Source organism: Chelonoidis abingdonii, chromosome 5, assembly GCF_003597395.2.
Source record: "Chelonoidis abingdonii isolate Lonesome George chromosome 5, CheloAbing_2.0, whole genome shotgun sequence".
Taxonomy (NCBI): Eukaryota; Metazoa; Chordata; order Testudines; family Testudinidae; genus Chelonoidis; species Chelonoidis abingdonii.
Genome location: NC_133773.1, coordinates 11,821,431 through 11,847,751, shown reverse-complemented (window position 1 = coordinate 11,847,751; position 26,321 = coordinate 11,821,431). Strand labels below are relative to the sequence as shown.

Genomic DNA, 26,321 nt, shown 5'->3' with positions numbered 1-26,321 from the left:
AGAAGATGAATGAATAGACTCTTCAAGGATTACTTTACGAGTGAAGGAATATGCTACAGATCTAGTTTTTAAGTGGTGGAAGCGCGCAGAATGAATCTGCTACCACTTTCCTTGACCCGGCATTCAGGGCCCGTAAGGGGTCTCTTAAACTTCACCCTGTCATAGCTATCTTTGGTTTATCACCTCGAGTAACTATTTGCGGGCTTCAGGAGATGTAAATGGGAAATGGGCATGACTGCTTTTTTTGTTATTGTTTTATCTATTTTTTTGTGTATGTTTTCTCTATTTATTTCTTTGTTTGCAGATCTTTTGCTTTTCTTTCTATACGTTTTTTTTTTATTCCCCACCTTGTTGGTTTTCTTTTCACTGGGTTATTTGTGTAGTTTTTTTTTTTAATACCTTTTTTCTTCTCTTTGTTTTTTCTTTACCTGCCGCATCCGCAGGTTCGGCCGATCGTGGCTCCCACTGGCCGCGGTTCACTGCTCCAGGCCAATGGGAGCTGTGGGAAGCGGTGCGATGGGCCGAACCTGCGGACGCAACAGGTAAACAAACTGTCCCGGCCCACCAGCGGCCTTACCCTGGTGAGCCATGTGCCAGAGGTTGCCGATCCCTGGTCTAGATAATACTTAGTTCTGCCAGGAGTGCAGGGGACTGGACTAGATGACCTCTCGAGGTCCCTTCCAGTCCTACGATTCTATGTTCTAGCACTGACTTGTGTACAAGACTGGTGGCCTCAAGCATACAAACCCCTTTAGATGATGGTCACAGATCTGGGATGGGGCTCGGGTGACCAGATAGCAAGTGTGAAAAATCAGGATGGGGGTGGGGGGTAATAGGTTTCTATAGAAGAAAAATCCCCCAAATCGGGACTGTCCCTATAAAATCAGGATATCTGGTCACCCGAAATGGGGCTTTGAGTCGGACTGGTGAGGAACTTTTAGATTAAATGTTTTTTCACTGAAAAATGCAGATGTGTCAGAACTGTGAAACTTTGCATGGGAAAGAGTGTGTTTCAATGAGTTCCCTTGACTCAAAGAAAGGGTTGAAAAAAAGTGTTGAAATGAAAAATTCTGGTTCAGAGCAAGTTTTCCATTAGAAATTTAAGCCAGAGTAAAAAAAAAAAAACACTAATAAAAATGGTTGAAATTTAAACTAAATATTTCAAAATTATCAAAATGAAATGTTTAGTTTGACCCGAAACAAAAAAACATTTTTTGGTTGGTAAAAAAAAAAAAAAAATATTGAGAATTTAATTTTTCATTCCAGTTCAGGATGGGAAGAGACAGTTTCCTTCCCAGCTGTAGCTTTGAGGTGTTCAGAAAGCAGCTTTTAATTGGGGTCAGGGTAAGTGTGTTCTAGATGCTAGAGGGGCTTCCCCTTGGAGAACGGAACTTGTCATCTGGATTACCTATGGGAATTCGAAAGAACAGGAGTGGTTGCTGTTTCATTGGATCTCATTGCAGAGTTAAGGCCCAAATAGTTCTCTAAACTAGAGCTGAGTAGGAAAATGGGCGCAGTCAAATGCAGTGGCCATTGCTTGACTAAGGGGACAGTTTAATGGTAGAGTGGGTTTTGCAATGGACTCCCTTTAAACCTGCCTCAAGCTGTTTCTGTAGGACCCAGAGACGCTCTCTGGTGTTTGTTTAGGACGAATACTTGTGAGAGGAGCTTGCAGACAAGAAAGGATCTGTGGGGGGTGCCTGCCTGCCACTCTAGAAGGATGGGAAGCTGCCATTATTACCACTGAGACTGTATTCTGTGCTGGACACTGACAGCATGTTAATACAGTGGTTCTGCTGCTAGTGGAAGAGTTTTATTTAAATCAAAAATAGTCTTAGCGTTTATACACTCAGGCCAGCTGATTTTGCTCTGTCCTGTCCAGTTAGTCAGTTTTGCACATGAGTCTTCCTTCCCTCCAGCTAGCTAATTAGAACCCCGGGGTTTCAGCCAGCCTGCTGACGTTATTGGAGCTCAGAGATTCTCTGTCATGAGAAGCTCCTTGTAATAGGGTTAGAAAAACTGGCCATGGTCATGTGCTGATCTGGTGCTGCATGAAGTATTTTTTCTTGCATGACAGAATGTACCAGAAAACTTGGTGTGGAACTTGACTCTGTTGCTAATGTTGCCTTCGTGGCACAGGTCAGGTTCTGTCCAAAATCTCCAAAAAAGTAAGAGGGGTAGCTCCAGCCCCACACCCTTGGCAGCAGATCTGATGCGCGAGTCCCCCATCCCCAGGCATGCCGCACCCAGGGAAAGCATCTCGATCATCTGTAATATTCTGACCCAGTGTAGCAATGAACAGGGGATAGGGGCACCAGTTCTACATAGGATCTTCCCCTTATCCTCCCTCACACTGCTGTCCCTCTCCTGCAAACATACCCTACAATCCAAGTGCCCCAGCTTGTTCTTAAAGGGACAGCTCCCATTAAGAAAGTAAAGACACAACAAATATTCATGTCCAAAATGCATTCTACGTTATAAAATGTCAAGGATTATAGTCATTCTGGATCCTCACAATGACTTGGGAAGAGTTCGTTTATATTATATAAAGAGATTAACATTGGGGCCAAACTCATGTGCTCAAGACACTAAGTGCCAGAGTTAGAGTTATCTGTGCAAGTTTGATTCTGTCCCATGATGCAGATGCTTTAAGCAACAGTCTTTAATGACATCATATGTTTTTTCAACATGGTGGTTAGCAGAGTTTGAACCCAGGACCTTAAGATCCTCAATTCAGACTTCTTCCGCTTGAAAGAGCAGGTGGTAGCAAACGACTCTTCTCCTCTGTGGACCAGCTCCTAAAGGAGCACATTACAGACTTTGCCAGAGGGCTATCTGACAACGACATGAGAGACAGCAGTGGAACATTGGGTATCTATATCCCTGCGTTCTCTTCATGATTCATAGAGGGCGGTGAGCTGGTTAGAGCAGCCATTACAGACAGAATAGCCGAGCCCATAGATAGGAAACAAAGCTCTGCTCTGTCCTATTACAGACCCACCCCAAGTGACCTTGTCAGTTAGTGGGTGGGGGAATGATCATTTCATGATGCCTAGAACAGGGATGTGAGGCCTTGGTCAGTAATAAGGGTTGTGGACTGCACAGAACTAACCTCACTTAGTCAAAGTGGCAACACCTGAACCCATGATCTCATGGCTCCCAAACCAGTGCACCCCGACCTAGGCCAAAGGACATTTCATGGAGGGAGTGTCTCATGTATAAGAGTTCACCTGCCAGGGGCTGCCACACGAGTCACTCAAGAGGCATGTGTCATGGTATAATTCCCAAATCTGGACCTTAGCGTCCAAAAATATGGGTACCAGCATGAATCCTCTAAGCTTAATTACCAAGCTTAGATCCTGTAGTGCTGCCACCAACCAGAAATTTCCAGTGTCTGCTTCAAACACCATGAAACACAACACAGAGAAATCAGGTTTCCCCCCCCGCCCCCTTTCTCTCTTCCTCCCAGATTCTTCCTGCCCTGGGGACACTAGGAGAGAGAGCCAGATTCAAGCTTCATGAATCTAAACAAAGGGATTCTCTCTTTCCCCCTCCCTTCCCCCAGAGAGAGAGAGAGAAACACAGAAAGCAGGTTTTCCCACCCACCAATTCCCTGGTGAGTCAATTGGGGAAAAAATCAACAGGTCTTAAAAAGCAAAACTTTTAATAAAAAGAAAGAGAAAAAAATACAAGTTATCTCTGTAATCTAGATGGTAAATATACAGGGTCATTTAGCTTATAAAAAATGGATAAACAGCCTTATCCAGAAAAAATACAATTTAAAATATTTCCAGCAAACTACACATTTGCACATAAAGAAAAAACAAATAAAAAAGACTATAACCGCCTTTTTACTTACTCACTATTCTGAATAGATAAGAGACTGTAGCAGGGAGATTGCAGAAACCTGGTTGCACTTCTAGTCCTGTCCAGGACCCAGAGAGAACAAAACCAAACCCAAAACCCACAAACAAAGGCTTCCCTCCCTTTAGATTTGAAAGTATCTTGTTTCCTAATTGGTCCTCTGGTCAGGTGTTGTTTGTTAACCCTTTCCAGGTGAAAGAGACATTAACCCTTAGCTATCTGTTTATGACAGCATGACATTTGGCAGGCCTGCACTGCATTGGAAACCATACAACACTGCATAAGCATCCCAGGGCCTGTGCCAGCTTAACCTGGGTCAGTAACAAAATCCAGTGTGGATTCTCTGGGGGCAACCTTCTCTGTGCAGCTGCAAACCTCGGTCGCAATGGGGAAGGGGTAGCCCCGCGATGTTGCAGGGATAGGTGCAGAAGGTTAGGTGACAGAGACAGCATCCACACACACCTCTCCTTGGGTGTTACAGCGTGCCAAGTGTTTTGCAAATAAGGCAGCCCCTTCCCCTACCTGCTTACACTCCTAATCCACAGATACAGAGGGGAGAATGGGACAGCACAAAAGACACCCCTTCCTCCCTCCCATTTGTTTTCTTTGAATTTTTGTATCTCTTTCTTTAAATACAGAAAGCTCAAGGCTCCCTGAAAATTACTTAGATCACCTAGTGACCATGCAGCAGCATAAAGCAGTGACACAGGAAACCTACTCAGCTAGCCAATAAGTCAAAGTAATAGACTATTTATTAGGTAGTTCTGCCCAGGTATTTGCTAGACTGTGCCTTTTAGCTGCTGATTTTGTGCTTACTTGCTCCTTGATTCAGCTTCCCCTCATCCAATAGTCTATATTAGACTACATTGTTAAGCCCTGCTTGCAAGATCAAGCCCTCAAAAAGGTAAGGAAATGCCTTAATTCTATTGCCTGGGCTGCCTTTAAAGTTTGGTAGAATTAGAAGCAACTGAACACAGTGCCTTATAATGAGAAGCAATGGACAACGTTCGCTATAGGCAGCATGACCAATTTCACCTACAATATATGGAGTTTGTGTTATTACACGCATCCGATTTTCATTTCATCTGCATGGTAATATGAACATTTGTTCTTGTTCAGTAGGGTTCTTTCCCTCGCTCCAGTGGAGCGCTAGCACGTATGCAGGAGAGAGCAACTGTAGTACTTACTGTCCAGGAAAATCACCTTCATGGCATCACTACTTCCTGTCCTTAACCATGAGTATTCAAAGCATTAATCGCCATTATTTCACTGGCCATATTTTATGCAGGGCTGTGAAAAAGCCGCTTCACTTGTTTAAATCCATGCACACCAAATGATACAAAAAGGGATCACACCTCAAAAGGAGTCTGGCTAATGAGACCTGGTGTTCATTTTGAGTGAAGGGCGAAAGCTTATTTCTTCAGAGCCATCTTTAAGACATTACCCAGCTTCTCTCTGACAACCCTTCCATGGTGTCATTATAAAAATGAAGCTGCAAGGACACTCACTACACGTACTGATTTTAACACACCTAGATTAACACCAAGTAGTAAAGGATGTGTGGCTGCTTCTTCTTGGATACATGCCATCTAAAAGTCTTCGATATGCACTAATGAACCAGTAGTTGAGCTGAGCTATAGTTCTGTCACAAATCTGTACACTTTAAGAGGCTGTTCTCCAAGCAACTCTAAATACCGTCCTAGTTATTCATGTGCAAAGAGAGCCTGACCCGGATTAGTTATTCCAGATTCATCTATATCCTTTTAATAAGCACAATAAGTCAATTAAATTGTTTATCAAATGCTCCTAATATTCCAGGGAGTGTTCACGCTTGTAAAGCAACATCTGTGTCATCACCAGAAGGCTACACAATCCAGTTTGATGTTCCTTTTAGGAGAGGACAGTGGTACGCACATTGGAGAGGACAGACAGACAAGGGTTGCGTACGGGAAGGCTCATGAACAAGCACTGCAGAGGGCCCATCTCAGTACTGCTCAGATTAAATCTCCTGCTGGGAAAGCCCATTGAAAGGTCACATTCACAGGGCCAGAAGGTGCAAAGTGCATGCTACACCTTTTCACTAGGTGTAGGTAGCCTGATGGTATGCATGTCCCCACCGCACCGCTGTCATCTCACTCCCTGCCTGGTTTGACTCAAAGAGCCTAACTTCAACCCATAATATTGACCAAGGCCGGCTCCAGGTACCAGCGGAGGAAGCGCGTGCCTGGGGCAGCACATGCTAAAGGGCGGCATTCCAGCCATTCTTGGGGCAGCAAACTCCGAGCAGCCTTTTTTTTTTTTTTTTGCTGGGGGTGGCAAAAATGGTAGCGCCAGCCCTGATATTGACCCCACTGTGTTACTGTTTCTTGAACTCCCTGCCTAGAGCCCTGTAAGCCTAGCACTGTAAATAGACACAGTAATGGCAGCAGACTACCCAAGAAGGGGAGAGACAATTACACCACAATCGAATGCATTCCCACTTGTTGCCTCTTACGGATCCATTTAAGAGGAGAGGCTTGGCTGAAGAATCTGACACGTAGGAGAAAATTAGAGACAAGGTGGGAATTATAATATCTTTTCTTGGACTAACTTCTGTTGGTGAAAGAGACAAGGCTTCAAGCTGATACAGAGCTCTTCAGAGCTGGAAATGCTCATCTAGTCCCAGACAATACAGAAAAAGGGTCTACATTCAATAGAACTGTTTCACTTTGCGACTGGGTGACTTACTAGTAGAGCTGTGGTAGCAAAACAAAATTAAAAGTGGGTCACTGTCTTATCACCTGGAGTTTGTTTACTGTGGCAGGATTCCCCTTACTTGCCATTTGTACAACTCTGTTTAGAGTCATTCTCTCACACACTAATTAACTCCGTAGTTTTCAGCCAGCATTTTAACCCAAGCTCAGAAAGCGTTGTTTCTGGTAGGTATAGAATCTCCAGAGGCGTTGCAAAAGAGAGAGATCAAGTCACACTGCAAAATTAAGTTGACCTAAGTTACATCGACATACAGCCACTGCAGTAATTAAATCGCTTTTGCCTGTCCACATCAGGAACACTTGCACCGATTTAACTCTCAGTGTAGGGCATTGTGAGACAGCTTCTGAAAGGCAGCAACAGTTGATGTAAGCAATGCGGTGTTTACACTGACCCTGAGTCGACTTAACTACATCAACCTAAGCGCTACACCTTATGTCAACCTAAGTCTATAGCATAGACCAGGGCTAAGGGAAATTCCCTTAAAGTATGTGAAAATAATTCAACCTGCCTAGGGCCAGGGTTACATAAAGTTGCAGTCTCTCACACTAAGAAAAGTAATATACACATTGATTAAAAATCTGAGTAGGTGCAGTTAGATTACCTATGTCAGTATGTTCCAGGAGCATAATGTGTCAGCAGAAATGCAAGCAGAGGTTTTTCTGACTGATGTCACTGTAATTCCAGCAGAGATGACCTAGAAAAGGATCCTAATTGTTCACATTTACAGCCCGCATCAAGCTATCTGTTCTCGTTGGCAAGCAGCAGAGGTGCTGAGGCTGATGTGCACGCTGTATAAGAAGCCTCTTACTCCACTGCTGTTTTCCTATCCAATTGCATTGTGTTGCCAACCACAATTCCCATTTGAGATCCACTGTAAGATTATGGCTGAGTTTTTTCAAATTGACCTAACGGAATTAGATGCCCAGCTCATACCAGAAGTCCGCAGGTATCTAACTCCCTTTGGCCCAGCCTACTTGTTTTTAAACCTTAAAAAATTGTTTCTATAGAAAGATATCTTTGGAGATATTTGACTGCTTGATTTTATTATTCCTTTCTGGCTACTGTTCAAGACTCTGCTGCCAACCATTACCAATGAAGTATTAAGACATGAACATTTTAAATTCAGCTTTAAAAAAAAAAAAAGTGGCTATAATTGTTCCCCATTTGAAGCCTGACATAGACATCTGCTTGTAGAATGCAGGGAGCTACACACCTGACCTCATCCGCAAGCACCACATGCGGAAGCACTAAGTAAATAAACAAGTTTTCTGACAGTACGCACCCCCCACACCCACACCCCAGCGTAACCATCGTCAAGCTATGTGCGTGTAGATGTCACAATGTGGATGTTCTGGCCACTGACACTGAGAGGTCTTTTTTCCCAAACTATTGGGGGATGTTGGTGGCCTGTGTTGTACAGGTCAGCTATGATCTAGTGGGCCCTTCTGGCCTTAAACTTTATGACTAACTCCATTCTGGAGCAATTTGCGATCCTCCCAGGGGACCAGAATTCTGCTTAAATAGGCCTAAGACTTGGGTCTTTAAGAAGCCTAAGAAATGCACAGTCCCTGTCTGAGATGTGACAATAGTAATGTTTTTCCCACTACATGCACTTCCAATCTACTGTAGCAGATTCACAGGCTCTGAGGTGACGATAGGGATAGAGGCAGTGGCTGGCTACCTAGACTGTCTCTCGAGATTTGTAAAAGTAAGGCCTAGAAGCCCCTTTCTGGTAGGCCTTGTACAACCCTACGTCTACAAAGTCCAGCCAAGCAGTTACACTCTTGCTAACCCCAAACATGCAAGAGTCAGGCTACAAAAAAGCCTAAGATGGGCAAAATATATATATATATATATATATATGTTGTAATAGATTTTTTTAATTTCCCTTCTAGTTTGAGCTTTTAAGGTGCACTCTAGTCTCATTTTCAAGCTACCCTCTTCTGCAACTACGAGGGCTAGGGAAACAAACAGAACAAAGTGGGGAGTCTGATGTAGCCCCTTGACTCTGAGCTGGTGCTGTTAGAGACACCTCAGATTGGGATAAAGTGATCTGACCATTCATCAGACTCATCAGTGTCTGGCTCCTACCTCAAATCTCAAGCATCCAACTTTCCATATAAAACATTGAGGAGCAGCACGAATGCACAGAACTGAGGCAAACCAGTAACAATACACCTGCATCTACGGTAACTTATGTACGCAGGAGGTAACAGGGTTGTTAACAATCCATTCTTACACTGGTAGAAGGAAGTCAGTTCAATATTTAATGTAACAAATCCACTGGTAAGAAACCGGCGCAAACAGATGGGCCAGTCTATGTACATTATCCAGAGTGGTATCTTCTAGAAATACATAAACTGGCTGCTGTGGCTATGGCAGAACTCCTGGGAAGGCTGGAAGCATCCTGTGTTGGTGTTTTATTTCAGAGTGAGGTTGGGTATCTGGCTAGCATACTGCCGTGCTCTCGAGAGTTATTGCCCTGCTCAATGAAACCGTGACACTAAGTGCTATAGCACCTTACCGGGGTCAATCAAGGAAAAGAAATCTCTGTAACTGGTTTCTAATTCTGTAAGTGGTTAGAAAAGGCACTGCCATTAGCAAAGTGGAAGTGTGATTTACAATGGTTATTTTTAAACAATACTAAGTGTAAAATGAAACAGAACTTCAAGAACATCAAGACAGGGTCCTTTGGTTAAATCTAATCAACATTTCTGGCATTATGAGCAAAATGTAGTGGCCAAATTCTGCCCTGGCTTACCTTCCATATGTATCCTGTAGTTGCCTACCCAATTCTGAGTGTGTAACACAAGGCAATGTAATTTTGTCCCGGGGGGGGGATGCGGGGGAATCACACTTCCCCCCCTGGCTTTCCTTTTGCTTTGAAAATAACCAATTGTTGGCTGCTCTCCTCTTACACCTGCACAGAAGTTAATTTGTGCCGCATACCCTACTGCTGAGACGCTCTGCAGCTCTGGTTCTGTGCCAGCCACAATGCAGCAGGGAGCTGCACACAGCCGTGCCTTGGCCTTCGATGCTCCAGCAGCACACTGGTTGGCGAGAGCCTCTTTTTCAGTTAACACAGAATCAGACACCCACCTTTCTGAGATAAGTCTGCAAGTGAGGTTTTAGACAACCAGCATCATTATACGGAGCATTTGCAACAGCCCTTAAAATGAAGATGGCTCTCTCATTAGAAACATTGGGAAGCTGCCAGCCTGGCTTGTGAAATGTCTTACTAGCTGGGCTCCCAAGGGTGAGCAGGGAGGTTGCAACCAATCTGGAGCTAATGACAGAGAAATTGGTGCATGGGCACTTTGAGTCAAACACTGCACACTCCACCTGACAGGTGGTTGTGTGTGATTACATGCACACCCTTAAACAACACTTGCTATGATACAACAGCCCTTTGATCCCAGAACACCTTCAGTGAATGCAAAATATACATGGTGAACTGCAACCTGAACTTGCAGAAAGATGGAGAAAATGCCTTCTCTCTCAAAGATCCATGAGGTCTACACACCTTGTAAAAAAAACATGCACCTCCTCTGCTGTCTCAGGACAGCTATTTGTTCAAAATATCCCTCTTTCTCTACTTAGTTGCTCAGGACTTCATGAAAGCATCAAAGGATTTCACATACCATCCTTTCCTTTGCCTTCCAGTCATTAAATTGCTGTGCATTCTGTTCTTTACAAGTTGCTCAAAAACTCAGCCAGCCGGCCTCCTGACAATTTTTAGCACAGGAGGTCACTACCTAACAATGCCTGCTGTAAACTGTGCTATTTTTATCCCAGTGTTAGACAAGGAAATGCTGCCTGCTGTTCAAAATTGTGTGCCATCCCCTTCTGCCTTACACGAGAGTAGCTTGTACCCTAAATGAGCATGTTGGACTGATCTATTTTAATAACCTCAAAAACTCTCACAAAGGAGGATGCTGAAGTTACAATGATTTCTTTGAAAAGAAAACAGTCTTTATAGAGGATAGTTATCAATTGAACCAATGTTTGTGCAACATTTACATCTTAAGAGTACGTTCTTACAGCTGGTTTTTGGCCTCTTGGACTAATGTATTTCATAGCGTTTGTCCACAATGGATGTGGCCCAGCCATTCTGGTGGATCCCAAATTGCTTCACAGCAACAGTGCGCTGAGATAAGAGAAACCTGGGAGTGGCTCCAGCTAGGACATTATGGGCCCAGGCATTAGCAGATTTACTAATATTGCAGGAGAAAGTGTTGGCAGTTGCCACTTGTACTGCACAAGCATTTAGTGTCCAGCAAACAAATTAAGCAATGAAGGTAATATTTCATGTTGTATTAGTTGTCCTTGTGGGCTGTCTGGCTCTAGTAATGAATTCTTACCCTTCATTTTTCAGCAAAAGTGAGTAATCAAGCGAGTAGGGGGAACAGTTCCTTTTGCTAAAAATTATAGCTGTCAGCCGGAGCCAGCATTGATTTCAGTTGTTCCCTGTGTGACACTAAGTGAACTCAAGTTCCAGAAACTGGAATGTTCAGCTGCAGTACTGGGCTGGAACGCAGGGGTAACCTGCATCTTTTTCTGCACAGGAAAATCTTCCCCACCAGCAGAGTAAAGAAAAATGACACTTGGCTACTAGTATTTTTCAGGTTTGCCGAGAGGAGAGTTTTATTTAGCCATTTCCTCATGTTGAAGAAGAGTGAGTGGATCTCCATCATAAACCACCTCTCCACGGCACTTCCTGTTTGCAGGTCCATCTGCTGATCTGCACTTGCTCCTGGCTGAAGACTCAGGTTGTTAGATATACATAGAGCTCTGCAGCTACAAGCCAAGGACTTCATTCTCCCTCAATACAAGCTTAACAAGAAGCACCTTCATTATTTACTGAAATTTATTAACTAACCTCATTTTATAATAAAAAGGAATCTCCCTTATGGCATCAGAGACGGGATGTACATCCATGCTTCTTTCCCATGCAGTCACCGCAGTTGACACAGGGATGCAGCATAGTTTATAAACTGGAGGGGAAGGGCACCATCAGGACAGAATGGGGTCCACAAGAATCTCTGAGCTGATAGAACCTACAATATGGAACCATTTGAGGGGTGGCTGGTCTTGATTCAAGGGTTAAAGGCACAGTACACCCTGAGAGCTCTAAGACAGCAAACAATCTTGGCAACCAAACACTGTGTTGTTACTCAGCCCTTCTTTCCCATCCCTCACCAGATAGGCTTCACCGACCGGGAACCAGAGAACCCAAAAAGAGAGCACTGCTCTAGAGAGTTGTGTGTCACAAGTCTGTTTTGCTCCCTACTGCCTCCTGGAACTCAGCCCTAGTGCACCTTTCTGTGTCCACCTCCATCACCACAACGAAAGGGAAGAAGGAAAAAAACAGGAGATTGTCCCACCCACTCACAGGCAACCCCCAGGCTGAGATTTCCTTTGGTAACAGACCAACTATCAGAATAGCATCTTTGCTACTACAGACCTTGGGTTTCCCTGAGTATCCCTGTATAGGTGCCTTAGCATTAGCACCTCAACAGGCCACAAATGGAGCCTATCAGCTGGGGCTATACCTCCATGGTGCACCTGGGGCATTTACCATCCGACCACAGCGTGGGAAAGTCTGTAGACCCCTGTCCAACAGCCAGGCCATAAGACTCTCCTGCAGGGGTGGGGGGTAAAAATTATAAAATGCTTTTTGAGGAAAAAACCTATCTGAAGATAGTGGTAATTAAGATGCGTGATAACTCAAAGATATCTCGTCATGAAATAGAGATTATTCATTTTAATTCTCTAGTGTGAGACAATATATTCATGTAATGTTGAAGAAAAGTTTTGTAAATGAGCTCCAACAGAATTCATGGATTAGGGGACCCAATTTTATGGGGTTCCAAGGTAGAGTGACCAGATGTCCCGATTTTTGGGTCTTTTTCTTATGTAGGCTTCTATTATCCCCCACCTCGTATCCTGATTTTTCACATTTGCTGTCTGGTCACCCTATTCCAAGGGCTTCTGTATAGATTATTTAGGTTACTCTTTCTATCTACCCAATGGTACTCAGTGCTCAGTCTAGAAGATGCTTAGTTTTGCAGTTCTCAAACTGGATTTGTGTTTCTAGAGATAACATGCTTGTTAACAGCAAAAATGTTTTAAATAAATATACAGAGGTGAGAAATAACAGACCTCAACCGTATTGTCCCTCTGCAAATTTGTGTAAACAGAGTCAATCCCTTACCTCTCTCTAAAAGTGCAAAGTTTCAAAAAGTCCAAGGAACAGAAGATTGTTGGCAGTGGAACAGATCTGGATAAGGAGAAGAAGTCTGGAGATAAATGTGAGAAGGCAGCAGAAACAAAAGTGAAACTGTTTGAGCAGCATATTCCAAAAGTCTTGAGGTCTTTCTGAGTGTAGCCTTCATTGATTTGAGATCTACCATACCATTCTGTCACTAGAAGGGAAAACCTAGAATGGCAGCAGGCCATAAGAGAGACACAGTTTGGGAATAAGAACTATTCAAGCAGTGTGTTTGCTGATGATGTTTTAAAGAAAGTCACAGCAGTGAACTGGTGGAAGTCACTTAAGCACTTGGATTCAGAGACTGTTGAAGTGATAATCTCACTTTTAACAGCAGTAACTACTTCTGCCGCTGTAGAAGGAATATTTTCTTCCTTTGGACTAATCTATTCCAAATTGAGAAATCGTTTGGGACCTGAAAAAGCAGGAAAGCTTGTTTTTCTTTTCTAAATTACGAACAAACAGGAAAATGAAGGTGAAGATGACTGAGCTGCAGAAGCCAATATTTTATGTTTCTCCTGTTGACATGGCTGACAGTGTATTTAATTTTTTTTTAAGAAATATTTCATTTAAACTATTTTATTTAAACAGTTTTAACAAACTTGAATGTTTTAACTAAATTCAAAAATTCATATGCTTGTTTTGTTAAAATATTATATCTTTGCTGTTGAAGAAAAAATCCAGAATATATAACATTGTTTTAGTTAAATAAAACAATGTAAGTATCTGTCTGGTGATGATCTCTTCCTCATACAGCATGGCAAGAAAATCCTCCAAATATTAATGATTAACCTGTTGAATTAGAGATAGTTCACCTCCCAGTGACTTCATAAATATCTGTTTCAGTTACCTTTGGTAAATGAAATAATCAATCATTCATTTTCTGATATAGCTATAAAACTCATCTGAAAAGTTTTCAGAATAAATCACTTAAAAAATGTACAGTGTGTACCTTCTAAAAATGAAACCTCCATCTATCTCTGAGTTTTGAAGAATGTGTATTAAGGTTATAACCACCAGCAAGAATGCACTTTTATGTAGAAATAAATCCGTGATTCAATAGAGTCTTACGCGACTAGTGATTTAAATCAAATTCACTCTGCTCTCCTGTGCCAGCGACAGGACTCATTTAAAACCATCCCCCACAGCTGATGCCCCTGCTTCTGCCCTCTGCCCAGTCATGGATGGCAAAATTGGCTGTCATGTGTGTCTGGCAGGCAAGCACGAGAAGGTGAAATGCCCTTTACAAGTTCAGTTTTAGAAGTGAAGGAAAATGCTTTGTCATTTTCGTTTGTGGTTACAGAGTGATTTTAAAGAGATGGTTATGCAAGGCGGTAATGGGAGAGAAAACAACACATGAAGAGCAACACTTTTGAACACAGGAGTCTAAAGTCAGGTGGCCTGATTTTCAGAAGTCCTGAGCCTGCAGTTAAAGCTGCTGGCTGTTCAGCACATCAGTCCGTTTACTTAGGGAGATTTTCAGAAGCAGCAAAGGAATTTAGGCTCACAAGTCAGTGACTTTCAATAGCACTCATGTTCCTAAATCCCTTAGGTGCTTTTGGAAAATCAACCCCCAGGAGCCTTCTTTGGACTATTTTCAAACCTTGGCCCTGTTATACACGTGTTCGCTAGCTAACGCTGCCACTGGAAACTGCAAAGACCAATAAGCAGCAATTACGTAGCACACATTCCAATAAGGAGGAGGAATTCAGAATTGGTGTCTTTTAAAAATCCCTTCTGCATTTAACTGAATCAGCCATAAAAACAAGTAGAACCTGTTCTAAATCTGAAGCCTTCTGTTTGCATGATGCTAAGATTTTAAAATAATAGCAGATGCCATATAATGGAGTCAGGATTGTGGAGACTGCACCTCCTTTTTCCTATAAAAACATTAGTGCTCTAATTGTCTGGCTTCTGCTTTCTAATCCTGCTGAAACCACTCTGCTCCCGTGCATGCGTTACGCATAAAGCCTCGTTCTGAGAGCTGCCCCCACTTTCACTGAACTTTTACAGGGCAGAGGGGGAAAGAACACCGCACACAGTAAGTTTAGCCAGCGAAGGTTGTTAATGAGTCCTGCAGGAGTACAGCACAGCTGATCATTCAGAGGCCCCCACACGTTTGAGTTATTGAGCCCTGCCAGCCCAAACATAACCGGTTTTATTGGAGAAGCACGATAGCTCGGACTGGCAGCATTGGAGTATGTGCAGCCCAGTCTAGCCAGTCTGGCTAAGGAGTGAGTGGGGGCTGGGCGGAGAGAATTATACAGCACTTTTCTTCCAGACATCAGGGCACTTCACAAAAGAGGCAGATATGCCCATTTCACTGATGGAGAACTTGAGGCACGGGGAGGTGACTTGTCCAGAGATTAAAACCCAGGTTGCCTCCCCCAAGTCCCGGGAGGCACAGTGCTCTGTCCCCCGAACCATACTGTCTTCCCCCAGAAGCCTCAAATTAGAGAGGCTGTGGGACTTTCAGCTTAAACCCCACCACAGAATAACAGTCTTGTGGCTGGATACCCGAGAGCAGAGGTGCTACTTGCCTACTCAATGTTTCCTACCCGAATGTCAAGCTCTCTCTATATTTCAAGAGCCCTTGGACTTTACAAACACTAAGTACAATACTATGTGTCTGTGTGCGGCTTTCAACAAGCAACGTAGCATGGACACCCCTACAATTCCTCCTATCTCTGTGTGGCTGTGTGTTGCCAACCAGAACCTCTCTTCTGTTTAATAGGAGCAAGCCTGCACTAGTAAAAAAATGTCGCATGCACAAATGTATAGTTATCTAGATGGTGAAAGGAGAATATTGATCCGTTTCATCTTGTGCCCAGCATTTAAACATCTGTGCAGGCTGCCCTCCTATGGGGAACAGCGCCTTACCCCCTTTGCTTTGCTGGACTCCTGCAGCAGCAATGGCAATGGAGTGTTCCCAGTGGAACCATTTTCCACGAATGAAGAGTTGGCTGCCTGGGCTGCAGTTTTTAAGGGCTGGGTGAATGGTTTAGCTGGGAGCCTGAACTGGCTGCGTTCCAGCCCACTGTATGAAAACGACAGCACTTGCAAGCTCTGGTTCAACAGAGACAGCAGCCTAACAGACAAGTGCATTGTGACTCAGCTATCAACACTTTATGCCAGCAGCTTAGAGCACCACTGAGTTCTAGGACCCCATCCCTGGAGCCCAGAGAGCAGTTTGGTTTGGGGATCGCTACAAAGCTTGTGCGGATACCTGAGCCTCAAAGTTCCCAGGTTCATCCACTGCTGCTCTAAACAGCTACTTTCCCAAGCTATGAGAGAGATATGGGGCTTCAGCAGGGGCACCCATGGGAGGATGCAAAGAGCTTTTCTCTCTGGAGCCTTCCCAAGGTAGTAGTCATGCACAGCTGCAGAGCAGGAACTCTTTTGTCCCAAAAGCCACTGCAGAAAAAAGGGACAGAGGATACCGGGCCATAGCCAGATACAGAGACACTCTGCACTGTGCTATGCTTAATAATGAAGCATCATGAATACTGCCCCATGTGCCTAGGAATTCCAGGATGTATTGAAACTCCCTGATACACAATCATCCCCCCCACACCCCGAGACCTCTAAACAACTCTTCAGCAGGGGTGTCCCTAGTAGGTTCTGAAAATGCACCTCTAAACAGAGAGGAATTCTTAAACTCACTCAGTTTTTGCACACTTTGGAACTTCTCAGCTGGAACCCTTCCCACCGAATTGACTTCAAGTCCAAATGAGATCATCAAATCAAGACAAGTCTGAAGTTTCTAACTTCCATCCCTTGAGTTATCAAAGAGAGAGCGAGAGCACGCGCTGAACATTGGAATCTCTTTTCCATGGTTGGCTGGAAAAAATGACTCAGAAGTAACTACCCATGCATGCGTCCTTTGTAGACCATTTCCCCTATTCTCCACCCATCATTTCTGGTCAACTTTCAAAACCATGAGAGTTTTCTCCAACAAACTCTCCTTAAGAATTTCACCTTCACATGAGACCAAGCATGGAAAAATTTCACAAAGAATTTGTAATGAGCAGCTAAAAGAAGGAAGTTATAATGGATGCTGAAACTTAACTGAGCAATTGCCACCCACACAGAGTCTAACTTGTAGCATATTATAATTAGTTAATTGTGTTGCTTGTTGGTGCTCGAATGAGTGCGACACCACAGCATTTGAAGCGCTGCTCTTTGGGTATAAATAAATGAATGTCACAAGAATAAAAATTATTCCGAGGTAATGTATTGTCTGCATGTTCTTTCTGTAGCCAAACTAACACAAAGGAAGACGATAGAATTTGCCCGAGTAGATTAGAAGAAAAATTGAAGTCTGCTGCTGAGGAGAAGAAAGAAAAGACTGACTCATCTTTCTGCTGAGAAACAAACAAGGAAGTGGAAAGGGGTTGGGGGTGGAAGGATACACTCTAACTTCCAGGTGCTCAACCTGTGCTGAATAGGTTGAGTTTGCTACACAGGTGCTGGAGTGCTATTTGCTGAAGGAAGCTGCTGGCCAGAGAGACTGAAGGAGGGAATGTTGGCAAATTAGATGTTCTAGAAACTGTGACTCTGGAAAAAAAGTTTTGTTAATTATTTCTGAGGCACACCAGGAATAAGCCAATTTATTTCCCCAAGTCTGCGCATTCTTACATACAAAGAGACTTCCTGCAGCATTATTGATAGCTTCAAGCTTATCTTGGTGTTACAGCCAGGGTAGCTCTCTCAAATATTTGTCAGTGTCTCTCGTATACCTGTTTTGTCCTCCCATGACTGCAGCTAGCATGGAGGGAAGTCCTACAGAGGTCATAACTTCCCTGACACCTGGTGCCTTTGAACATGCAGTCCCAAAATGGAGACAGCAGTAGCCTTTTTAATAGGTGTGCTCTCACAAATACAAACAAAAAATTCTGCCAGACCAGCATATATAAACACCATCTGGATTTGTGTGTAATTCTGGCCTTGATGCAATCAGAAACAAGTCAGCATCGTAAAGTAGATGTGTTAAACCCAAGGCTAATGCTGGAATTCAGGTTGGCAAGATGTGGCAAGTATTTGGGTACTGTACTTTGTATCGTTTGCTTCTCTATTGCAGTGACAAAGCATCCATCCTGTACATAAGCCAGTGAAGGCCAGGTCAAAGGCGACAGAGCATCAATGAAAGGCCATTGTAGATCAAAGTAATATTGGAGTGCTGGAGTTGAATACATGCAGATTTTAGAAATGAATATTAATATTTCTTCAGTGTGCCGATGAGTGAATGGGTGAGTTTGCATGTAATGTAGTACCAGGGTGACCAGAGGGCAAGTGTGAAAAATCAGGACGGGGGTGGGAGGTAATAGGCGCCGATGTAAGACAAAGCCCCAAATATCGGGACCGTCTCTATAAAATGGGGACATCTGGTCACCCTATGTAGTACTCCTGGTATAGCGAGCAGGAGGCTAAATATTGCATTGTTGGCAAAATGCAATTCAGGACTTTTCTGTTTTGCTTTATAATCAGTTGACCCGAACCGTGAAACTCGCTGCCATGGGATTCTTTTTGCTGGGTTGATGCACCTTCTGTGTTCCAGTGAAAAAAAGCGTGTCTAGAAAATCAAATTATGTGATAACATTCAGTTTAACTAAGCCTATCCATCTTCACCTGCAGTGGGCAGACAATGCAAGCAGCAGGGGAAGATGTTTCTATTTTCAGACCTTAAACAGAAGGAAGCATTTCAATAGATAATTTGCTGCCCTCTGATTTTGCTGGAGTGATTTCAAGTGATTGTGTTCCAGAGAGAAGAGAGTCAACATGGCAATAGCATTCTTACGGTCATCGCAATATTTTGATCCTACACTTGGAATGAGTTATTTCTCGTAACTTAGTTAACATTGATCTAAGTTTACTGGAGTATACCTAGGCTTAGCAGAATATTTATTTTGTTAATATTTATTTTTAAGTCCTTTTTTATGATAGATTAAAATTTTCACAGATCTGGGAAATTATGGGGGGTCAGACAATTACTTAATGACAGTAGATGCTGCGATTCAGAAAGTTAAAGCTTAACAGTTAAATTGGCAACTTCCCATGTCAAAATAAACAAAGGAAATATCCTGAAATCAAACGGTAATGCTCACGCTGGTGCACTAGCAGCAGTGGTGATACAGACTTCTTACTTCACCTATCTGTACATTTTGATCAGTGGAAATATGTTTTCATCAGTTTGTGTGCTGAGAAATCGTTTACTGACATTTACCAATAAAAATCAAATCCTTCCAAACCTAATTATACTTCATATCATATGGTTCATTTAAAAGAGCTTCTCGCCTAAGGATGGTTAACAACTGTAGAAAGTAGGATGCATGAACATCCTAGTGGAAAATGGTCTCAGAATAAAAACAGAGGCAAAATAATCAAAGTAGCGCACTCTCGTGTAACCAAACATAGTTGCTATTTTGTCAGTCTTGGCTACGGTGCCAGCCAGCGCCTTGCAATGGCTCAGGATCTAGCTTAGGATCAAGGGGTCTCCTCTTGGGGTCTGTCTACACCAGGAAAATGACCCATTGTTAATGACTATCAACAGGAGGTCCCATTGGCCTCAACTACTGGCTGCTAGTGTTCCTGGGGCCAAGCTATTTTCAATACAGTTATAGAAGACATGGTAAGACACTCTAGATTTCCTAGTACTTTCCTTAACAATGGAAAACGATGTTTGGCATGGTGTGTACTAATAATCAAACCATACCATTAGGTGCTGGTCAGAAGAGAAAACAATTGTTTCCCCTTTAATTTTGAAATTTCAGCCAGCTCTGAGTTTTAGATACTAGTTCCAGGGACCCAAGAGAGGTGTTATTGACAGCCATTAAACAGGTGGTTATCCTACTGCAGAAGAACCCTTATAGGACAGTCTGTAACATATACAAAACCTGGATATTAAGGTGTAACCCAATATCACTGATGTGAACAAAGTTGTCTTCCCAAAGCTACTGCTCAGTGCTGTGTTATTGTCCTGCTACCAACCGTGTTTGAGTTACATCACAGTCTATTTGAATAAGTGCCCCTAATTTGATATAAATCAGTGTAGTAGGAAGCAAACTCAAAACCAGTTTCTTACTTTTACAACACGATTTTTCATTTGTACCATCTATTTCAGTGGTAACCAAAATCCTCCTTACTTCAGGCAAACATCCCTTTCAAGGATGTGTGTAGTAAAACTAGCTGACAGGCCACTCATTCCAAGCCCTTCGCTGTGTGCTCAGAGTGCAGCTCGTCACAATAATTTTCCAGTGTTGAAATTTGTGTGTGTTTTTCTCCTCAGGATTGAGTGTTCACTCTGCACATTCAGAACTTGCATCCTCTCTCAGTCCTTCTGAGAGAAGTACCATTGCGTCAGAATCAACTCAAACAACTGTCCATGTCACCCCTGCTGCTAGCACATCAGCAAACAAGCTACGATCAGCAACAGCAGTAACAGCGACCACTTCAAGAGACAAAGTCACCTCAGGACCAGCAGAACAGGGCAATACCACAATCTCCTCAGGCACCACAAAAGAGTTGTCAGCTACCACTACACATCTTGCCTCACATACGGAAAGAGCAAATGTTTCAGCCACCAGCCCGTCACCGTCATCAAGCACTAGGTCAGAATTAACAGCCACAGAACACAGCTCTGGGACTTCAGTTTCCAACCTGACAAAAGCAACAGCTCCAGATACAGCCACCCCTCCCACAACAGCTCCAGATACAGCCACCTCTCCCACAACAGCTCCAGATACAGCCACTCCTCCCAACGAGACCCCAGCAACCACCTTTTCTCATCTAATTAATACTTTGTCTTCATCGTCATCGGCAGGTTCTTCCAGACAGACCACCATTACAATTCAAAACACAACCCAGCTGCCAAACACAAACACATCCACAGCAGCACCCGCTACAGAGTATGCCTCTACTAAAGAGATGCCCCTAGAGTCCCTCTCATTAGGCCCAGTGATCAAACAAACATCTCAAGTGACTTTGGCAACCAAATCTGTCACAGAGGCCGTCTCCACAGATAGCACCACTTTCTCCACAGGAGTAACCATGGAAGAGGTCCAGCGTGCTTTAAGCTCAGGTGAGGCAAATGATTTAGTATGTGCTTTATTGATACTGTCACCTTTAGTGCTTCATTTCTCCTGTTATTTTGGGGGGCATTGAGCGGGGAGGCAATGGGGTGAGAAAAAGAGTACTTGCATCTACTCATAAGAAGTGCTTTCATGTTACTTGTAATATTAACAAAGTTACCCGGGAGCTACAGCTCTGTGTTTAATGTACATCACACAGTGTAGCCTTATTTTGAATCTCTTCTAAACCTGTGATCCCTTCATAGAAAGATGTTATAACAATGACTGGGTATATTCTGACAGGTCTGACACTCAACTCTAAGTTTTAATAAGAATTTCACTTCCTACACTCTAGACTAGGAGACCACAACATATCTGCTGACCATAGATGCCGTGTTTTCTAATGAGAATAGACACTTTTCCTTACGGCCAGTGAACTTAGAAACCTGAGAGTTATCCAATAGCTTTTCTACACACAGTTTTAAGGTTTGAAATCTCAACCTGCCATGGTTAGATAAGTACCTTATCCTGCTAGAAAAATGGAAGAATTCATGGCTTTCTAATGGCATACAACTTCTTCTCATCCTGATGGATGAGGTATTGGACCTTAAACAAATCACTGGTTCAGGATTATATATAGTCAATGCCTGAGCTCAAGACAGTTGAAGGGAAATTCCCCATTTATGGAGGAAACAACAAGACAACTTTCTGGCACAGGCTTTTAATGGCATCTTAGGTATTTGGAAGGTCAGATACAATCACCTACTCATGCATTATCTTTGAAAAGTGGTCAAAGGTGCGTTGTGTGCACATATATACACCACATATGGTGATGTTACCATGGAAAGTTGCCCTATGAAGGGCTAGTGTGAGAATAGACCAGGGATGGTGTGAATCAACATGGATTCTCATGATCAGAATATTATCTCAATGTCCTTCATTATGGGCGACCTTACTCATTTCAGAGCGATTCTTTCCTGTCCTCTCCATACCTGGCATTCTGTTTAATCCGGTAACTTGATGTACAGAGTGAGACATTTTCAAATTGAGGCTACAGCAAGTTTTATACAATCTTTCAAACTTCTTTGGTGGCATTTTCCTCCCCAATCTCATTGCAGGTGGGGTGGTCTATTTCCAGGGCTGGAGCCATCACAGTTCAAGGAGCTAGAGTCAGAATCATTCACTTTGACCAGTTACCATGGGAAAAACAACAAAATGCACTTCTGCCAGACTGAATGCCCTCCTGCTCCCTTGAATTTTGAATAGAATGCAGTGAACATGCAGGTGATACCTCTAGAGAAAAATCAGTCCCCGTCACCCTGAAATCTGGGGGAGCCCTACAGTGCTGTGATGTATTAGAGTGTATTTTTTCTTCTGATTAATTTTAGTCTCTGCAGCATATTCCACAGCGTTAAACATCAGATACAGGGATGATTGCGAGTTGTGTTACAAAGTGACCCTTTTAAGAGAGGGCAAGGAAGTAGCGATGCTATAAAGACACAAATAAACAGCATCTCATTTGTAGAGTGCTCAGATGCATAATTCAGCACTCTCCTGCATTACAGCACCAAAGAGCTTATTCACTGAGACTAGAGATTAGTAGATGTGTTGTGAACCATTCCAACTGTATAAAGACAGACAAGATGGAGGCATAACTGGAATATGGATCCCCAAAGTCATGAGGAGTTTTAATTTGTTCCATCTAGTCCCAACTCGTATTTAAAAAAAAAAAAAATCACTCTAGATATTTCATTTATTTCATCGCATTCCTTTAGTCATTAACATTTCTTCCCCCTCATTAAGCAGAACAAGTGGAAGAGATCTCTAACAGCCGAAATCTAGAGAGTTAACAGCACATTAAGGCTGGCTCATCAAGCCCTGTAAAGTAAAACAAGAAGTTATGATTGCTCTGGTCCAGCCTTTGGGCCCCAATGTATTTGATATAGGATGACAATGTTATGGGTACACGTGAGAGTGCAGTAAAAACCACTTCATACATGCAACATAGATCAAAGTACTATTAGGCTGCATCTTCATGGGGCATAAGAGCTATTTTGGGATAGAAAGGGTCTGTTCTTATCTTAATGGATTGGTTTTTGGGGAAAACAGACTAGGATACTGGGAGGGGATTTAAAGTAATGGATACAAGTTCTGCTGGTTTTGCAAGACAAACTCACAGGCAAACAGTCTGGGTCCTAGGCCAGCATGCTTAGTACCAGCACAAGCCACTGCACATGCTTCCTCCGCTTTGGTAGGGACATCCCTACTCATCCTGCCCTACGCCGCCATGTCTCCTCAGTACAGGTGTCGGGACACCGTGAATCAGCCCCTTGAAATTTTGGTGGGATGGTTATATACAAATCCTGGTAGTTTCAAAGGTTAAAGCCAACATTCATTCCTCAGCCTGTTGTTTCCCCCAGCCATGTCTGAATGCCTGCCAAGTCCCATGCTGCTGTTAGTGTTTTCTGTCTCCACGGTTAAGAGGAGCTGCATTGAGTTAAGAGGCGGAATTCTCAGGCTGTTTTTTTTCTCCAGGCAGAAGTCCACTATCTTCTCCACTTAACTGCATTGGCTGATTGTAGCTCCTCTTGAACGTAGGGCACACAGATAAGCAGCACGAGACTTGCCAGTTACGCTGGGTTTGTGGACATGGGTGTCCACTCAGTCTCTCTGCAGCCCCCCAAGGTGGAAGGCATTGATTTACAGAGAAGGGTAGTGTAAGGCAGGGGCGGGCAAACTTTTTGGCCTGAGGGCCACATTGAGTTTCTGAAATTGTATGGCAGGCCGGTTAGGGGAGGCTCCCCAAACAGCCAGGTGTGGCGTGGCGTGGCATGCAGCACCACCCTCCTGGAAGAGACCGGCTAGCAGGAGATCCAGTAGCACGCACTGGCATGGGTTCGTCACCCAGCCAGTGCGTTATGTTCAGCACGTCAGGGCGAAGGGAGCGATATCCATCTGCTGTAGAGATACTACGTCTCTACGCGCAGCGAGTCTCTCGGATAAGGCCAGAGCTAGAGTGATTTGGAGGAGTACAGTAGGATGGATCGACGTGGAGATCGACCAACCCCCGCCCCCTGACTGCCCTAGAACCCCTGCCCCCGACTCCCCCCACTGCCCATTCAACCCCTCTCCTTCCTGACTGTCCCCCAAGATCGTTGCCCCCAATTCAACCACCCTGTTCCCCACCCTCTGAGACCGCCCAACCCCTAGCCACACTCCTGCCCCTATACCCCCCTCGCACTTCCATGCACCTCTATCCACCCCCCCAGTCCCCTTACCGAGCTGCCTGGAGCACCGGTGGAGCCAGCCACGCCACCGCGCAGCACAGAGCACTGAGTCAGGCCCCAACTCTGCAGCTGCACTGCCCGGCAAGAGCACGCAGCCGGCAACTCCAGGGCCAGGCAGGAGGGTCCCGCCGGCCATAGTTTGCCCATCTCTGGTGTAAGGGCTTGAGAAGTGTCTTCCAGTGAGAGCAATCTTAGTTTTTTTTCTGTAGGAGAGTCTCAAGATGCTAGAACCATAGCATCTGGAGCCATGTCTCAGAGCTGATTTCCCTCCTGTGTCATCAGACAAGTGTATTCGGAAGCTGACATCAAACATATTTGCAGCTCGTGTCCTTTGGGATTAAGAGTATGGACAGAGGTGCCATACACCAGAAGTGATGAGTGAGCAGTTTTTGACACACAGACAGTTCCTGGGGCTGGAAAGCCAAAGTGGCTGAATGAGATACACCCTGAACTGGATCTTGGCGGCAGCTGCTGGCTCACAGTTGGCAGTGGGTGTGTGCCCATTATGTGGGAGGTGGGGCGAGGGGAGAGAAATAAGCATTACCATCCCAGTAAAATAGAGTAGCAGCGTTGCCACATAATGACAATGGGGGCAGAGGGGTTGTTTAAAATAACACAGGACAGTGATAAAGTCTATAGTTTGAAAGGTGCTGCGAGAGTGTAGTTAAGAGGCTGAAGTAAGATGGGTGACTTGTTACAGAAGGAAGCCCTGGCTGTCCTGAGCAGTAGTAGGTAAAGGTTGATTCTTTCAGCACACAAAATAGGACACCCAGCTAACCATGGTGTCATGGCCATAGGCATGGCCACTTCCACATTTCCCGAGCTCTGCCTGCCTCAGCTGGGTGCTGACCCTCTGCCCGTCCACAGCTGGTGCCAGACGCTTGCTCCTCCTTTCTCAAAGGAGGAATCTTTGTCCCCAGCAGTGGGAAGAGGGGGACAGAGGAGCCATGGAAGGGAGAAGAGAGTAGTTCCTAAAGAAAACCAGAGCAGAGAAGAAACTTTGTAAGGGAGAATAGGAAGTGGAGAGGAGACCTAGCAGGGGCTGGCAGATTTGAAGAGCTGTGGCAGAAATCTTAACAGGTTTGCAGAAGTCACCTATTTGTTAGATATTTTGTCCAAAATTTTCAAAGCAGCCAGTGAGTCTGGCTGCTCAAGTTTCAGCATCTCACAGACAGTGCTGATCCCTGCCCGTTGAAAATCAGGCCCCTCCGCGTGTCTCACACTGGGCATCCACAGTCACCAGTGGCTTCTGACAATTTTGGCCCTAATTTTTGTGAGATTTTTGTTTAAGAAACAAAACAAAACACTATTTTGGGGGGACCCTTCTGAGCTCTTAAAGTTTTGTCTAACACACTACATAAGCGCTGAACGGTGTTTTTGCATAAGCAAAACCATTTCCCTGTGAAGTAATTACTTCTTGGTCAGAAGATTATATGCTTTTGTGGATTGTTTTTGGATCGTTCAAGTTGAGAGTATGAAGTCACAAGTCTGGCACTTGAGACTTATCTTAAAGGTGATAAAAAACCCATGTACCATATTTTCATTGTCAGCCAGATTGTGACCTGCACATCGCAGAGTCAGTATTTCAGCGCGCGCACACACACACACACACACATACACTCTCTCACTCTCTCTCTCTCTCTTCCAGTGTTTGCTGTCTTTATTTTACCCAAATCCATTCTGCTGCCTTTACCAGAGCATTACAGTTACAAAAACATAAAGCTGCCCAGCTCTCATCAAATATCTCCATGCTGCAAAGGAAATACAGAGATTGCATGTATTTTTCCCTCCCCCTTAAATGTTATCATTCCAAGCAGACAAGAGCATTAAAGAGAGCAAGTGAAGATTTTGTTTGACATTTGGCCCTAACAATCTTCAGCTAATAGCAATGCTCAGGGGAAACCAGTCAAAAGTGCTGCTTTTCCAGTGAGTGTCTGCAGGCTGCAGAGTGGAATCAGTATGGCATTGGCACTGCAGTCTTAGCTGGAAGGGCTGCAAGGTGAAGCCAATTAACAGGCACCATTGAATAACTGTCAGGAAGCCCCTGCGGCCGGTAGCCTGTTGAATACGTTATTAGAG

General features: G+C 43.9%; 1 protein-coding gene across 1 annotated transcript in view; it reads left to right on the top strand.

Annotated features, from left to right (window-relative positions):
* The window catches only part of PARM1 (prostate androgen-regulated mucin-like protein 1), a 61,691-nt gene that overhangs the window by 27,090 nt on the left and 8,280 nt on the right, over positions 1-26,321 (top strand). The window contains exon 2 of the mRNA XM_032762320.2: positions 20,175-20,966. Within this exon, the coding sequence (XP_032618211.1) occupies positions 20,175-20,966 (792 nt within the window). The remainder of the gene's footprint in view (positions 1-20,174; positions 20,967-26,321) is intronic.